Source organism: Poecilia latipinna, unplaced genomic scaffold (assembly GCF_001443285.1).
Source record: "Poecilia latipinna isolate Pla-1442-1.1 unplaced genomic scaffold, P_latipinna-1.0 Scaffold1304, whole genome shotgun sequence".
NCBI classification, from domain to species: Eukaryota; Metazoa; Chordata; class Actinopteri; order Cyprinodontiformes; family Poeciliidae; genus Poecilia; species Poecilia latipinna.
Genome location: NW_015113920.1, coordinates 91,688 through 106,938, shown reverse-complemented (window position 1 = coordinate 106,938; position 15,251 = coordinate 91,688). Strand labels below are relative to the sequence as shown.

At 39.7% G+C, this 15,251-nt stretch overlaps 2 protein-coding genes across 8 annotated transcripts in view; one reads left to right on the top strand and one right to left on the bottom strand.

Annotated features, from left to right (window-relative positions):
* The window catches only part of slc18b1 (solute carrier family 18 member B1), a 9,411-nt gene extending 6,321 nt beyond the window's left edge, over positions 1–3,090 (top strand). For both annotated transcript variants that reach the window (XM_015055230.1, XM_015055229.1), the window contains exons 6-14: positions 533–689; positions 791–927; positions 1,021–1,122; positions 1,200–1,291; positions 2,030–2,125; positions 2,210–2,284; positions 2,368–2,461; positions 2,583–2,629; positions 2,717–3,090. In XM_015055230.1, coding sequence (XP_014910716.1) covers positions 533–689; positions 791–927; positions 1,021–1,122; positions 1,200–1,291; positions 2,030–2,125; positions 2,210–2,284; positions 2,368–2,461; positions 2,583–2,629; positions 2,717–2,771 — 855 coding nt within the window. In that variant the 3' untranslated portion in view covers positions 2,772–3,090. The remainder of the gene's footprint in view (positions 1–532; positions 690–790; positions 928–1,020; positions 1,123–1,199; positions 1,292–2,029; positions 2,126–2,209; positions 2,285–2,367; positions 2,462–2,582; positions 2,630–2,716) is intronic.
* Positions 3,091–3,286: 196 nt separating this feature from the next.
* The window catches only part of ahi1 (Abelson helper integration site 1), a 20,606-nt gene continuing 8,641 nt past the window's right edge, over positions 3,287–15,251 (bottom strand). The window contains exons 1-27 of one of the 6 annotated variants that reach the window (XM_015055218.1): positions 14,075–14,403; positions 13,928–13,963; positions 13,585–13,709; positions 12,906–13,405; positions 12,719–12,807; positions 12,433–12,619; positions 12,144–12,336; positions 11,967–12,062; positions 11,691–11,876; positions 11,433–11,576; positions 10,298–10,430; positions 10,026–10,149; positions 9,710–9,939; positions 8,568–8,677; positions 8,329–8,447; positions 8,081–8,211; positions 7,856–7,996; positions 6,602–6,795; positions 6,436–6,481; positions 6,268–6,320; positions 5,897–6,014; positions 5,074–5,138; positions 4,917–4,979; positions 4,674–4,836; positions 4,501–4,577; positions 3,768–3,856; positions 3,287–3,618 (exon numbers count right to left, since the gene is read on the bottom strand). In XM_015055218.1, coding sequence (XP_014910704.1) covers positions 3,456–3,618; positions 3,768–3,856; positions 4,501–4,577; positions 4,674–4,836; positions 4,917–4,979; positions 5,074–5,138; positions 5,897–6,014; positions 6,268–6,320; positions 6,436–6,481; positions 6,602–6,795; positions 7,856–7,996; positions 8,081–8,211; positions 8,329–8,447; positions 8,568–8,677; positions 9,710–9,939; positions 10,026–10,149; positions 10,298–10,430; positions 11,433–11,576; positions 11,691–11,876; positions 11,967–12,062; positions 12,144–12,336; positions 12,433–12,619; positions 12,719–12,807; positions 12,906–13,405; positions 13,585–13,709; positions 13,928–13,937 — 3,549 coding nt within the window. In that variant the 5' untranslated portion in view covers positions 13,938–13,963; positions 14,075–14,403 and the 3' untranslated portion in view covers positions 3,287–3,455. Of the gene's footprint in view, positions 3,619–3,767; positions 3,857–4,500; positions 4,578–4,673; positions 4,837–4,916; positions 4,980–5,073; positions 5,139–5,896; positions 6,015–6,267; positions 6,321–6,435; positions 6,482–6,601; positions 6,796–7,855; positions 7,997–8,080; positions 8,212–8,328; positions 8,448–8,567; positions 8,678–9,709; positions 9,940–10,025; positions 10,150–10,297; positions 10,431–11,432; positions 11,577–11,690; positions 11,877–11,966; positions 12,063–12,143; positions 12,337–12,432; positions 12,620–12,718; positions 12,808–12,905; positions 13,406–13,584; positions 13,710–13,927; positions 14,404–15,251 lie in introns of those variants that run through there. The other 5 variants (XM_015055219.1, XM_015055217.1, XM_015055221.1 and 2 more) reach the window with 5 other exon arrangements.

Below are 15,251 nucleotides of genomic sequence, written 5' to 3'. Positions count from 1 at the left end.
TAGAAAACATCATTTTTTTGCCTATATATACTTTTGGTAAGAAAAAAATAGTGAGATATATATATATATATATATATATATATATATATATATATATATATATATATATAATTTTGTCATATAACTTCAAACTTCTATGTTTTTTTTTTGTTTGTTTTTAAAATGGAAATCTATATGATAGACCGACACAAAATACTTGCACTATTGTGAACAACAAGGCGAGAAGGTTCTCAGGTCAGATAAGACCAAACTGAACGGTGAGAGGAAAAAAATGTCACCGAAAAAAATAACATGATCTCTCCATCCTCACTGTAAGGCATGGTGGTGTCTTGAAGAAGTGCTTGAACACGGTTCACTCTTTGGACTTTTAACTGTAAAAATCTTTGAAAACTGTGCACAGTTTCTCCTCCATATTCCAAACATTCACCACTCTGCGCTGGTCCCGGTGAAACAGACTTCTTCATATTTTGTGGTTGAAACGAAGAAAACTCTCTCTGTGTTCTGATTGCTCATCCATACTTTGATTCTTCAGGGAAGCTTGGAGATTTTCACCGGGCTCGGGCTCATTCTGGGGCCTCCTGTGGGCGGCTGGTTCTACCACTCCTTTGGATACGAAGTCCCCTTTTTGCTTCTCGGATGTCTGCTTCTGATCATGGTTCCTTTCAACATTTATGTGTTGCCCTCCATTGGTAGGAGTTTGAATATTCGACACATCATTTTCTGTCATTTTGATGTTTTTCCTTTTTTCTGACATTGAGCTATTTTATTGTTTGTTTGTTTTTTTTATCAGAGGCTGAACCATCCAAAGACTCGTTCTTTAGACTGCTCTTCCATGGAAAAGTCCTGCTGATTTGCTTCGTGATAGGAACGCTAAGTGCAGGGCTGGGGTTCATTGATGCCACCTTGTCGCTGTTTGCCATGAAAACGGTACGTTGCTTACTTCATATAAAGTCAATTTATTGCGTATGCATCATGTTAAAGTTTTACTACTTCTTTCTTTCTCTTTTCTGTTCCTCTCAGTTTAATCTCTCATCTGGCTACGTTGGACTAATAATGATCGGTTTGTCCTTGCCGTATTGTCTGGCGTCCCCTGTGATTGGTTATTTCACAGATAAATATCCTGTGAGTGTTTAAAGCGGTCAAACACGATCAAGAATGCACAGTTAGTTGTAATTTTAACGTGAGTCGTTGCTCACCAGGGAACGAGGATAGGATTCACAGTGACAGGAGGAGTCATCACTGCTGCTTGTTTCTTCCTGCTCGGTCCTGCGCCGTTCTTTCACATCAAGAGGTGACGATTTGTTTCGGGAACGTATCTCCCCCCCCCGTATATTCAACTGAAATCAGCAAGTAAATCCGTCAGAAACACTAGAGCGTTGTCATTGTTGATGAACCAGGTGTAGGGAGGAATTTGAGCTTGTTTCTAAGTTTGACGTTTAAAATATTTAGATGTACTGTGCAGCGTTCGATACACCAATATCGGTGCTTAACGTGACACTTTACTCAAAACATTTTGATCTATTTAAAATGGAAAATGCTAAGTCACAACTCAAAGTTTTTGTCTTTTTATGAATAAAGGACCTATATCTTGGTTTTGAGAAGACGGAGACATTTTTTTTACTCCAAGAAAATGGGGGAATTTATCGAGTCAAAGACCTTTTATTTTAAGAAAAACAAGTGTAAGATCCCTTTCCTGTTCTGGAGCAATTGCAATTATTTGAAGATTCCCTTTCTACAAAAATCGGATTACTTTGTTTTGTTAAAATATTATCTGTAAAATTAGTCCACGAGTACTTCTATATCGACAACTTCGGTCTGTGGCAACAAGGTTGTAACATTACCTGGTTACTTCTTAAAAAAATAAAAAGGTTCAGGAATTTTATCAAAAACAAAATGACTAGAAGTTTCAGTCTTGTTTTCAGACCAACAATCTTGCTTTGTAATGTTGCTACAGTCATTGTCGTTTTTAAGAACAGGCGAGTAAAGGTACGGCTTCTCTTCTTTATGTTGTTTCTTTTTGTATGTAAAGTCAGCTGTGGTTGCTGGTCCTCATGCTCGGCCTGATTGGATTTTCTCTGGGCATGACTGCAATCCCCACATTCCCTGAGATCATCACATGCGCACAGTGAGTCTCTCCTCCGTGTTTGCTCCACACACACATGGTGTGTAGTTGTTTCTTTTTTAATCCTCCACGCTCTTTCATTTGCAGCGAACAAGGGTTTGAAGAGGGACTGAGCACTCTCGGAATGGTGTCTGGTTTGTTTGGTGCGTTTTGGTCCACAGGGTGAGTCCAGAACCAGTTTTTCCGCTGTTGCTTGCATTTGATTGTTTGGGGTTTAAACGTTAATGGGAACATTTGTTCCAAAGGATGTTTTACGGTCCCATAGTGGGCGGCCTTATCACACAGCGCCTGAACTTTGAATGGGCGGCGACAGTCCAGGGTGCCATGGGACTCTTAGCTGTAAGTATTAGTCGTCATCTTAAAGGATTATTAATGAGTGATCATTTTGTTCTACTGTAAATTAGACTGAAAAAAACGACAAACTATTAATACCGTTAGTGATGTTCCTCTCTGTTGTCAGGCCTTACTTCTCCTGGCTTACTCTCTCTGTAAGAGAAATCGACAAAGGTAATCATGAATCCGAAACTAGTCGTAATTTTCTAAGTTATTGAGCTGGAACTGATGCGTTTTCACTCATTTCTGTTTGAATTTTAGGCTGCGAGAAGATGATCAACAATCGGATGAAAACGCTCCTCTCCTGAACGGATGAATCCCTCTGCCAGACATTAAAGGGAAAAGCAGTGATTCTTCTCGACACGAGGGAAAGCTTTTGTTGCGTTCTTCTTGCAGGAGAATTGTAATGTTGGTGTTAGCGGTCTTAGCATTCTGCAGCACATGACTTGGATTTCATGCTGAGCTAAAGCTCATCAGGATCTATTAACACATTCCTGGGAATATTGAAGAAAATTGTATTTCTTCAATATTACCATTGTATTTGAGAGAATTGTATTTGAAATGTTTTGTACAGGTCATACCTGTTCTTAATGGGCGAATGTAATGTAACGTGCAATAAAACCGATCTGACAATGTTTGTTGTGATGCCTTCTTTCACTTTCCTGGTTATTTATTAAATTTAGTCTGAACTATTGTGCAAATGAGCCTGAGGTTTTATTAGAAAACGATTGCTTTATAAAAGTGATTACAGCATTGCATGTTTTTCCATAGTGTCTGAACGTCACCCTTTAAAGTCATGTATTTAAATCTTTACAATGAAATAACATTTTAAGTTATTCAGTATTTATATATATAAAGCAGCAAGGAAAATGGCATTTGTAAATGTATACAAAAGAAACAAAAATACAAATTAATTCTGAACAATGTACATAAATATACTTTAAAAATACAAACAGTAAAAAAAAAAAAAAAAGCCAGACTGGTGTTTTCAACGAGTTCATTAATCGGGCTCAAAGGCACGGTTGGACTGGCCTGTCGGCCTCTTTGGTAGCGGTCTGGCAGGCGTCCTGGCCTCCCTCGCTGAACCCGACGCTTCTGCCTCTGAGAAACCGGTCTGAGTCGCGGCTGCTCCCGGCTTTTTCACCTTCCTCCTCCTTCTAGTTCTGAAAGGAAACACTCAGACTTTACTCCCTTTTGTTGTTCCACAGTGTATCCGCCAAAAATGAGCACCGCTTGTAGAAGCGGTGCTGCGGCGTGTTCAGAAACCAAGCCTGGTGAGTTTAGGAGGATTTAAGCAAAGCACGCCTCTTACGTGGCATCGGTCAGCTCGGGGTCAGTGTCCGAAAAAGTTGGCTCAGAGAGAAACCGAAGTTCCCCAGAAGAATTGACAGCAGCAGACACCTTGAAATGCGAGTTTGGAAAAGTTAAAAAAATAATTAAGAGGGACAGGAAAAGATACCAAAACACCAGTCAGTTACCACAAGAAACCCAACAGACATACCTCCATCATGCAGTTTTACAAAGCAAAAAACCCATGCAGCTATCCATATTTATTACAGGAGTAAGCTAATAAATGCAAACAAGATTTCTTAAACGACTTAGTATATATCTAGGCTGCAATAAGTTTGCAGGAAGCTGTAAAATGATTGTTGCACCATATCAGTTCACTGCTTTAAGCAACTGATAAGATTTATAGGCAGAAATACACAGCAAGGCTCAAACGTCTCAGTAGACGGTGAAAATTTAGGACAGTAAAACAAAGTTAAATTATCATGGAGTGAATGAAGAGAAAGAGAAACGCAGCCTGTTCTTAAAATACTCTCAGATTCTTAGGATTGTTGACATTTAATAATCTTAGTGGGAGACAAAACATCAAGTGGGAGTGTACGTTTACCATCTGAATGTGTGGGATTTTTAAAAATTTTGTCTTTAGGCCTACACTAATACAGTAGAGAAAAGAAAACATCTATAACATAAGTCAACAAAATCTCTTCTTAAGACAAAAAACCCTCTATTCGGCTCATTTTATTAACCTGGCCTCTTACCCGTGTGGGAGTGGGCACCTCCACGTTCTTTCCCAGTGAAGTTGGGTCTCTCTCTGCAGAGTCCTCACTAAACTCACCTACAACAACAACAACAAAAACTTTTTTTTTCTAACAAAACCTTCAAACTCCATCACGTTATACTTCTGTACCCCCAAAACATGTCGGCCTCTTACTCTGATCGATTACGTAAGAAGCAAGAAAATATCCCTGCAGCCCGTTGACCAGGCGTCCAAACCACCAGGTGTCGTTGTCTTTGTACAGTACTTGGATGACGTCGCCGCGCCGGATGGTCAGTTCATCAGATCGATTCGCTTCGTAGTTATAGATGGAAACGACCTGAGAAACGGATCCCGATGATGAAATGAGTTATAGCACAGAAACAGATGGCAGCGAGTTCAGTGTCACTGAAAACTTACTATTTGTTGAACTGAGACAGAATCTGGATCATAGAAACCTGAAGAGGTTTGGTCGGGGAGAGACTATGGTAGAGAGAAAAGAAAAACATTACATTAAACCTGTGACTAAATTACATTTTTTTTGCTGACAGCTCTTGACCAAAAAGAAAGTAATAACCTCAGAAAGTCTTACTGTATGCAGTTTAAGAGACGAGGCTCCTTTTATCCTCTGACTGATGCCTCCTGGAAATACAAGAAAGTGATTTTGGAACGTGACGCAACTCAATAACTTGTTTACGCTCCTTTTACTCAGAGTGTTGAGATCAACCAAGATCAACCAGAACCATTAGGACTGCAAATCTGGGAAACCTCATTTCAGCTGTAAATGAGGCTCATACTGGTCAGATTTTTCTCTGATGTTCTGTAATTCATACCAACTACAGGCATCACTTTGGACAACCAGCATATGTGCGATTTGGAGGTGTGTTGCTCTGTATTCTGTTGGGGAATCCAGAGCAAACCGATCTCTGTGTGGACAGGCTTTGATCGCAGTGTTGTACTTATTGCTCTGAGGACAGCAGGATATTCAATCCAAATGCTTAGTGTTGACGAGATTAGGTTGTGACTTTGGCTTGAGGCCAGAATATCTAGTCAGCCTACAAATTCTCCTGAGGGCCGGCCAGATTAAAAAAAAAAAAAATTTATATTGTTGCTTCTTGGTGCAACCAGAAATGCAGATATTGACAGATTGAAGCTATGAAAGTTTAGTGCAAGCTCAAAACTGTCAGGGAACTCATTACTCCCAACAGGAATAACATGCAGTCATGGAGATTTCTCCAAGACCCTGCAGACAACCAAGTTCTTCCTGTTTTTTTTTTTTTTTTAAAGTCACAGTAATGCCTGAGTCCTTAGTGAAAGGGCTCTTACTTGTGAGCTAAAGCATAACGATTAATGCTGCCTTTGATGACCAAACCGGCTGGTGAACTGAACAAGACACTCACGGCTTTTTGTGCTCAGGACTGCTTGGGGTATTAGCTGCTCCGCCAAGGAACCAGAGAGCTGCAGCTTGGAGTGGGGCGACAGCAGAGACGGAGGAGGTAGTGATGCATTTAATCCCTTCTGGAGGGGGAAGAAAAAGGTGGTGTTGATTTGCGAAGCACAGAAATGTATTTCACAAAGCAGCTATTTACCTTGATGTGCAACAAGTACAGCTCAAAGAAATGTGAATGTCTTAAAAACATCTATGTTGCTGTTTCTCATCTCAAAAAGTAAAACTTATATGGATTTATTACACACAGTGAAACATTTCAAGCCTTTAATTTGATGATCATTAATTAAAGAGTTTTTTGAGGCACACTGATACAAAACTCACTGTGCCAACGTCAGACATGAAGTTCCTGCCTGCGTGAGTCGTGCCCATTTTGTCTGCAAAGATAGTCAAACGATACATATATTCTACATGTAAATTTTAAATAAAATCATATATGATGCTATTAATTCAGGTATTTGCTATGTATAAAGTTATTTTCATATTTACAACCTTGATCCAAACTGAGCCCAACGGCTGCTGTCCTTCGATATGGTTCCTACATACGGCATGAAAACGGGAGACGTTACCGACACGGTTATAATAGCGAGCAGTGATCAGTATCTAGAATGTCTAAACATTTTGAATCAGATCTCTGTTAGAAAAGACAATTTCTTACAAGAACTGAATCCAGATGCTCTTTAACACTCTGCATTTTCAGGTCTAATCTGGCCAACTGGCCAAACTGGTCCATGGTGGAAGGAGTCGGTGTGTCCTGCAGCACCACGGAGTCGGGAAGGTTTTGGACGGGTTTGGTGTCTAGAGACGCCGATCTGCTCAGTTCCAGATTGTTGTGCATCTCCAGCTGGGACACTGTAAGACGGGGTCGACGCAACGAATGGCAATTATTCATCTGAGCTCAACAGAGCAGCTGATTGCAACTATTCACAGTGTCCTTTTCAACTCTCTGCACGCTTTGTCACTTTACAACCACAAATGGCAATGCATTTTTATTATTTGATGCAATTAATCAAATACAATGACAACCAATTGCCTGTAGAAATCAGCTGGTTAGTAAATAGTGTCCATCTTTGTTTTGATCACAGTATAAACAGACGTTTTGCGAAGCCCTTCCACCCCTAAGCTTTCCTCAAATTAAACAAAACTGGTGTCAAATGTTTGTGCAGCAAAACTTTTCGTTTGTGCCGCTATTATTTAAAAAAATATTATAAGTGTTTCCAGAGGTCATTAAAGGTCAAGCAGCCAGGCCACATTTACAATATCAAAGGAAATATGGTGTCAATCAACTAATCTGCCTGAGCTGGAGCTATTTACTAAAGAGCAAACATTTCAGTTTCTAAATGACTTGACTTGTGAATTCAGCGTAATGTCCTTGCAGCTCTGACTTTAGAGGGTTGAAAACAAATGCAGCCACACTTTTCAGATTTTCATTTGTAAAACATTTTAGCTTTGGCCACAACGTGTATCCTTTTTCTTCCACTTCGCAATTATTCACTACCATATGTTGATCAAATGCACTGCAGCAAAAGGTTCAAGGTTTCCCCCAGAAAACTCGCTAAGCCCGGTGGTTGGGTCATTCGTCCAGCGGCTCGCTGTGTTTTTGAGTTAAAAAATGTTTACCGTTGACAGGAAATTTAAAAATATCACTTGATAATTTTGTGCTATTGAAAGATTGGGAGAATAATACCTGAACACCAACTATAAAGTCTTAAAAAATGCAAACATTTTAAAAAGACTTAAATAAGCAATGCGTAGCCTGGTGGGGGCACAAGTAAAGTCTGGTGGCCCGCCAGGCTTATAATACACTGGGGGGAAACCCTGAGCTTGTAATATGTCAAAATGTTTATGGACCGTGTGGAAATAAAATCAAATCCAGTTTGCAGATTATTTTGTCCATGACACAAACACGAACCTTTGTGGTCGTACACGTACACGTGCACTGGCTGGCTCTGACCAAACGCACAGAAAGCCACCATGTTCTCATGCGGATGGAAGGAGACGCCATGGACAGCACTGCGGTAACAAAGCTCTGTGTACACTGCGACCTGGTCTCCTGGGAACGCAGTACATTGATCAGAGAAACAATGCAGAGTATGTGCAATGAGTTTAGGGTTTTGTTTTTACCAGGGATTGTCACCTGTGTCGGTATTCCAGACATATCCTATCCCATCCTCACTACCAGAGAAGATGAAATTTCCACATGGAGTGAAAGTGCTATAAATTCTCTCTCTGTAGTTTGTTGCACCGGTGTACTTCTTTATAGCCAAGCTTAAATTTAAAAAGAAAAAAAAAAAGCCAGAAAATTATTCAAAAAGTAAAATAAATACCCTAAATAAGAAATGACCGCACGTCTTCTGTTATCTCAGATGGTCTTCGGTTACTTACATCCTCAAATCCATCATCCTGAGAACGCTGTCTTTGGCGTGGATGAGCAGGCACCGCCCATTCGGGTGGAGCTGCAGCATGTTGATGGGGATGCCCCTGAGGTCGCTCTCGTCAATTTTCTGCCAAGAGCCAAACAGAACACAAAACCTTTGTTCCTGTGTGAACAATCGCTTAAACCTCGATTCAACGAATCTACGCCATGTTGCATCATCTTTTACGATAACATCGGTTTCCAATACCATCTCTATCGACCATTGCTGGCATGGATTTTGGCGTTGTTTGCTGGGATTTACTGAGGTTTTCCACACATTAATGATGCCTGCGTTGTCGGCAGAGAACATTCTTCTTCCTGTTTAAATGTTTAAAAAGAGATTGTCATAAACGGAATCAAGATCACTAACGCCCTCACCTGGTGAAGATGTGCTAAAACATTTAAACAAATGCACATTTTTAGTGCAGTAAAACAATTTGTCACTGAACACTGGAGAAAAGTTCAAAATTTATGTTTGACATGTTTGACTAACATACCTCTTACATCTTGCACTATAAAATTTTCTTTGTTTCATTTCCTCTACAGTTTAATTATATGTACTTAATGTCTGTACGATGTGAGCTCTTGAAATTGAAGTCAACATTATTTCTTGGACACACAAGTTTGTCTTTTAAAGCTAATCTCTGATTCTGAAAGTGTTCAAGGTTTCCAAAAGGATGTAAAAAAGATGAATAAAAAAATGTTACTTTTCCTTTTAGAGTCATTCTTTTGGGGAAATGCAAAACAATCATTAGACATTGACTAAATGTAGAGCTGTTATTTGGGAGCAACAATCATAATAGGTAGGTTCAGACTAAAAGAAAATCAATAATTTACTGACATCATTGATTAGGATTTAGACATGTTTCCTCGATTCTTTTCTTGCTTCACCCTCACACTATGCTGCCACCTCCACGCTTTAGCATCTCACATCAAATGTCCAAGTGACCAAGTAAATTATCAATATGAATATACGGCGCTTGATATAACATTCCAACAAATTTTGCATCCAAGCAGGCCTTAGCGGTTGCTTTATTGCACACAATGATGCTGTGATTGTGAATGTAGTTCTGTATTTTTTGCAGCTAATGAACATGGCATCAAGAGGTCAAAGTTCAAGGGAACTTTAGCAATAAGCATTAAGTCTTACAGCAGGATAATCGTCCAAATCATAGGGCTAATCTACAAACATCTACAACTAAACATATTTAACTAAAAGTTTGGGTTTCTCCACGTTTTTCCAGTGTCAAATTATTCTACTGCAATAAGAGAAAGAGCTCATTTTTCCACATCTTTACCAAGGGAGCCAAAATGTCTCTCTGTTTGAGTCATTGGTGGGTTCAGCGGTACCTTCGAAATCGAAACACACTGAGTTGACGAAGCTTTTGTGAGTTTCGAACTCCTGCAGCATCTGGCCGTTCACGTCGTCCACATCGAGCCTCCAGACTCTTATCAGGAAGTCGTAGCTCCCGGTCACCACCAGATTCTGGGCGCCCGGGTGGTACTGAGCGCAGTAGACGAAGGACGGGTGAGGCAGCACCTTCTGAGCGTTTTCCAAAAGCTTTTCCACGTTCCACTCTCTGAGAAAGAAGAGGACGCAGTGGCAGCCGTGTTTCCCGTTCGTCGCTTTTAGCGACTTCATTTACGTCCGAAATATGAAACCTACCTGACGGTTCCGTCCGAGGAGGCAGACAGCAGGACCCTGTCATCGCTGGACCAGCAGAGATCATACACAATTTTCAGATGACCGTTGAAAGCAGCCAGCACTGTCCCAGAAGGAATCTCATACACTGGAAAGAAGAAATAAAGAAAATGTCTTCTTTTACAGTCTGACGAGACTTGATTTTTGTATTTTTTTCACAGATCTGCAAAAAAACCAAGTTAGCTGGCTTGAGGAAACTAAAACCAGCAGCTGTGTAGAAATGAGGCGCTGCTTACCAACAACAGGGAAAGCATCTCTGTCAGCGCAAGCAGCGGCCAGCCTGGTTCCAGCGTGAGAAAACAGGACGGTGAAACAGCCCATCTTACCGCCACGGAAAGCTAAACCGTGCTTGTTGGGAATCCGACAGATCTACCACAGAGAATATTTACAAGGTTTTAACTTTGACTCTTGAAAGTCAGATAATCTAAAAATACTTCCAATGGTTTTTGGCCAGAGCCTTACAAAAGCATTCACAACAACCTTCAATGTAATCTCTTATCATACATATAACAGTGTGAATTTGTCAAGTGGAAGGAGAAAGATAGACGACAACTGACCCTGGAATTTCATGAATTATATCCCTGTTTTTTTAATAAATGAGCTCTTTTTTACATTTTGGATCAAGCATAAATTAGAGATCTGTTTTCTATAAACATCAGAATACCTCATTTCTTGCAGAAAAATAATACATGTTTAGTTTATTGCTGAGCATGTGCAAGTAAAACAAACAAAAAAGAAGAAAAACATAATGTTTTTTGTTTTTTTGTTTGTTTAAAATGTTACATTTTGTAGCCTGTGGGAAATTTCAGTTTAACATTTCTGGTCCTTTGCGTCAAAAGGTTTGGACATCACTGCCAGAAGACGTCCGATTTGCAGTTTGCCACAATCCAAAGCAAATATGTGGAAGAAGATGCTGCGATCAAAATGAGACAAAAATCTAACATTTTTTCCTGTGTGGTGAAAAAAGTAACATTGTGTATCAACCTCCTCTGCACAACATCTCCATGGTGAAACACGGTGACGGCAGCATAGGTGCCTTTGATGTGCTGTAAATAGTCATTTGTATGAAATGTTTGAAAAAAACGACAAAACAACAAATATGATTTTCTTCTCCTTTTGAATTACGAGGCCGCTCTACGCTGGTCTATCTAATAAAACTTAACTAAACCCCATTGAAGGCGGTGGATGTAACAAGACCAGATCGGAAAAAAAATGTAGTTTTTCAGCAAGATGCTAATAACCAGCGCAGATTTTACATAACGGGTCATGTCAAGGAAGTTCACGGAGATACGTTTGTCGTATCTTAAGGCAAACTTTAGAAAGCTTTTTTTCTGTTTTCCATTACAATGACAAATGTTAGCATGCGGCTACCTGCCCGGGCAGTCGGTTCCACCTCAGGACGGGCTGCCTGCTAAGACTGGGTTCTGTCTTGCTGCCGTCATTTTGCAGGTCACTATAGGAGGTGCTGCCCCTCTCCTCCTGTAAGGCCATCATAGAGCGCATGCCGGGGTCCACCTAACGAACAAAAAACAACAAAACTTAGCTCAAATAAGCATCAAACACTCCAACTTAATGAAATGTAAAAACAAAGAGCCAAAAGTTATGGAGGTAATTTTTTTGAACACTTACACACTCTGGAGGTTTAATCCCTTTCACAGTGACGTAGAGTGTGGATGCATATTTGGTTCTTGGGTACTTCCTCCACCACTCAAACACCTCTATTGTTTTCGACTGCCTCTTCGCCCGAGGTGGAGGACAGAAGAGCTGAAGGCGAAGTTTGCTCTCAATATTCAGAATCCCATTTGCACCAATAAGCTGGAAGGGTCAGAGGGAAATCAAAAGACATCTCCATCAATGCCAATGTCAAAACGACTAATGTCAACTTTTTAGATCCGAACATTTCACCTTAAGAAATGCCCACGCAATCTTTCGAAAGCCTCGCTCGTGCTTCTCTGCATCAAAGTTGGCTTTCGCCTCCTCCATAGTCATGAAGTCCAGGATCTTGAAAAGAAAAAGAAAAACATTAACTAGCACAAAATAATGTCAAAAAAAATTACAGCAGAAAAGGTAATTATCTCTTACTTCAAAGAAAAGTATAACTCTGGGGGCTGATTCGATTTGCTGAACGAAGTAACCGAAGCGTTCATTGAATATGATCTGCTCCTGCCACTCGGGGATGATGGATTTGTTCTTCCTGAAGTCAAATGGCTGTGTAATGATCGGCAGAATGTGGCTGACATTCTCTTGTTCGTAAAATGAAGAGACGGGCCGCTGACTTTAAGAACGAAAGGACAAGTATAAATTACACAGATGCAGGAAAACGTGAGATAAATTCAACACTAAATGGAACTGAAGTTCAGTTCGCTCTCACCAGTCCTCTTTCCTCACATACTTCCCGGTGAGTTCATCAACAATGTGGATCTTCACCATGGGGTGCGAGATCAGCAAGTCCGTCTTGAGGCGATCGGTTCTGTGGACGAACACTCCCAGTACGAGACTGTCGTCAAACATCTGCTTATCCCGTTCTTCAGTCTCGGCCTCGATCTCCTCTTTGACGACTGAAAAACGGGAAAAGACGAAACAGAAGCTCCATCAGAACCAACATATTTCATGTTTGATTAGCATTAAGTGGCTACACACAATCAAACCTGACTCACCATGCTTTTTTTTCTTCTTCTTCTTCTTTCCCTTCGATTCCGTTTCATTTTCAGCGCCAACTTCTCGTTCTACGTCCTCGTCTTGATCTCTAATGGCGAAAATGACTGATTTCAAAATGATGCCTAAACTGTGATTATTTTCTCTTTTAGATCTAAACAAAAGAATTAACATTGTAAAAATACACACCCTCCATCTGAATCAGTGGTGACAGATTTCAGTTTCTTCTTTTTCTTTTTCCCCATGTTGTTGTTCAGACTAACGTTCTGCCAAACGATGCTGCCGTCCTCATCTTTGATCTTCGTTTTCTTCATGGTCCTCTCTTCTTCCTGTGCTATCTGCAGCTGGTATTCATGCAGCAGCTCATCTTCTCGATCCTCCACCTGGCTCTCCGTCGTAACCTTTGCGCCGTCTTTGCTTTTTCCTTTCTTGCTCCTCCGTTTCGGTCCCTTTCCACCGCCAGTGTCTTCTTGAGCTACAGCAAGTTCAGAGTCCGTATCCCTTTGAATGTCACTGGTGTTGTCCTTAAGTGCAGGTAGGGGAGGAAGGTCCCTCTTGCTTTTCTTCTTTGCTTTAGATGTTTTGTTGTAATGTGGGCTGTCCTCTTCAGGATTGCACGTGTTTTGCAGAACTGTCTCATCTTCTTCTGTGTCATTTTCAAGGTTTTGTTTTTTTCTCAGATTCTGAAGCTAAGAAGACAGAAAGAGAGGAAAAACATGACTGTAGTCATAGTTGTCCTTAAATAAGAATTATGTTTCTTAAACTGCTTTGCCAGAAAGAGGATAAACTACTTATGTGTCTTCTTTTACAAGGTGACGTGCTGATCCTAACCACTGGAATGAAAAACAAGATGCAACAAAACACGTACCACAATAGTTTCCTTTGCTTCAGCTGCTTCAGTGTTTTTCTTCTTTGACTTCTTTTCCGATTCCGTATATTTCTTGAAAATTTCATTAAATCTTTCCCGGGTCTTTGCTCGCTCTTCACTCGCACCTAGAAACGTTTACATTATCATTAAAAGGGTGTTATTTCCTAGTGAGACGGTTTAGGTTTAAGTCAAATCACTTAAACCTAAATAATAATGGGTAACAACTCAACTAAAATACTTTGCATGCCTATCCCCAATTCTAACTTTACCTCAGTTTTACTTTTTGTTAGGGAAACATTTAAATGCAAAACATTGTTTATTTTTCAAAATTAAAACAACTCACCTACTGGCATTCTTCCACACTGTGTTGTTTCTCATTCTTAGTAAAAAAAGAAAAATAGTCATAAAAGAAAATCTTATTTTACAAAAATGCTAACAATGATGTGTACATTTTTGCACTCCAAAGTAAACACAGGGGAAAGTAGCTTACGTTTTATTCAGTATGTTAAGCTGAAGTAAACTAAACAAAATAAAAAAGTACACCAGGTTAAGGTTAGCTAAAAAAGCAGCTAGTTTGACAAGAGCTAACTCGCTAACTCGCGCTGCCAAAGTGACACACAAATATTTATGGTCTATAAGAAAACTTTGAGGCTTAAAAAATACTAAGCTCTACATAATTTCATTTAAAAACGGCGTGTGAGTTAGCTACACCAGTAGCGATATGTGTATCAGTGCGCACAAGGTACTCCGACTTCACCGACGACGCTGTAATGGTTTCCAAGTCAACAAGGTTGAACGTGAGGGCGGAGTGAGCGAATAAACAAGAAAGAAAAGGCCAATGATGTGTAAGGACACAAACGACGTCATTACGTATTGAGTGTAACACTGAAAAGTGGTCGTGTGCATAGATCGTTCTTGGTTCCGTCACTGCTAAATCTGCCGCCACCAGCTCCAGTAATTGTTGGGTTCATAAATTCCACGCTTGAACAACTAAACCTAGTCGGAGCAGCTAAACTACAATGAAAACTCGCCAAATTATATTTAATGCAACCGGAACACTGACTGTTATCATTTGTGGATACGCCATGTAGAAAATCCGTCTTTCCAGTAAGGGGTTCCTGTTATCGCGGTGTTGAGAAGGTTATTTTCAAAAATATTATTTTAAAGTTTATTGCAGTTACTTAAATTAAAATCAAACTGGAATTAAATTGAGCATAAGAATGTAAAACAAAAGTCATTAAACTAAAAAAAACAACAACAAAAAAAAACAGCCATGCTGAGAATGAAAATCAATGAGAAGGAAAAAAATTGGTCTTGGCCAGTTCAAATAAATAACATCACATAAGTGATTGAAGCCAATACAATTCTGACATATATAAAATAAAACCTTGCATGTTATTCGGGTTTAACATGTTATTGCAAGAAAATATACACTCTAAAAAAAGATGTGTTAACAAAGAACACAAAAATGTTATTAAATTAAAAGCATATTGTGTGTTAATTTTACCCATTGTGTGTTAAAATGAATATAATAATATGATACACAGTATGTGTTGAATATTTATTTGAATATTTCAACACATAATTGTGTTAGTTTGTTTTTGTCAGGTACACAAAAATGAATGGCAGATTCATCTGCCATTCAGATGGTTTATTTTTAACATTTC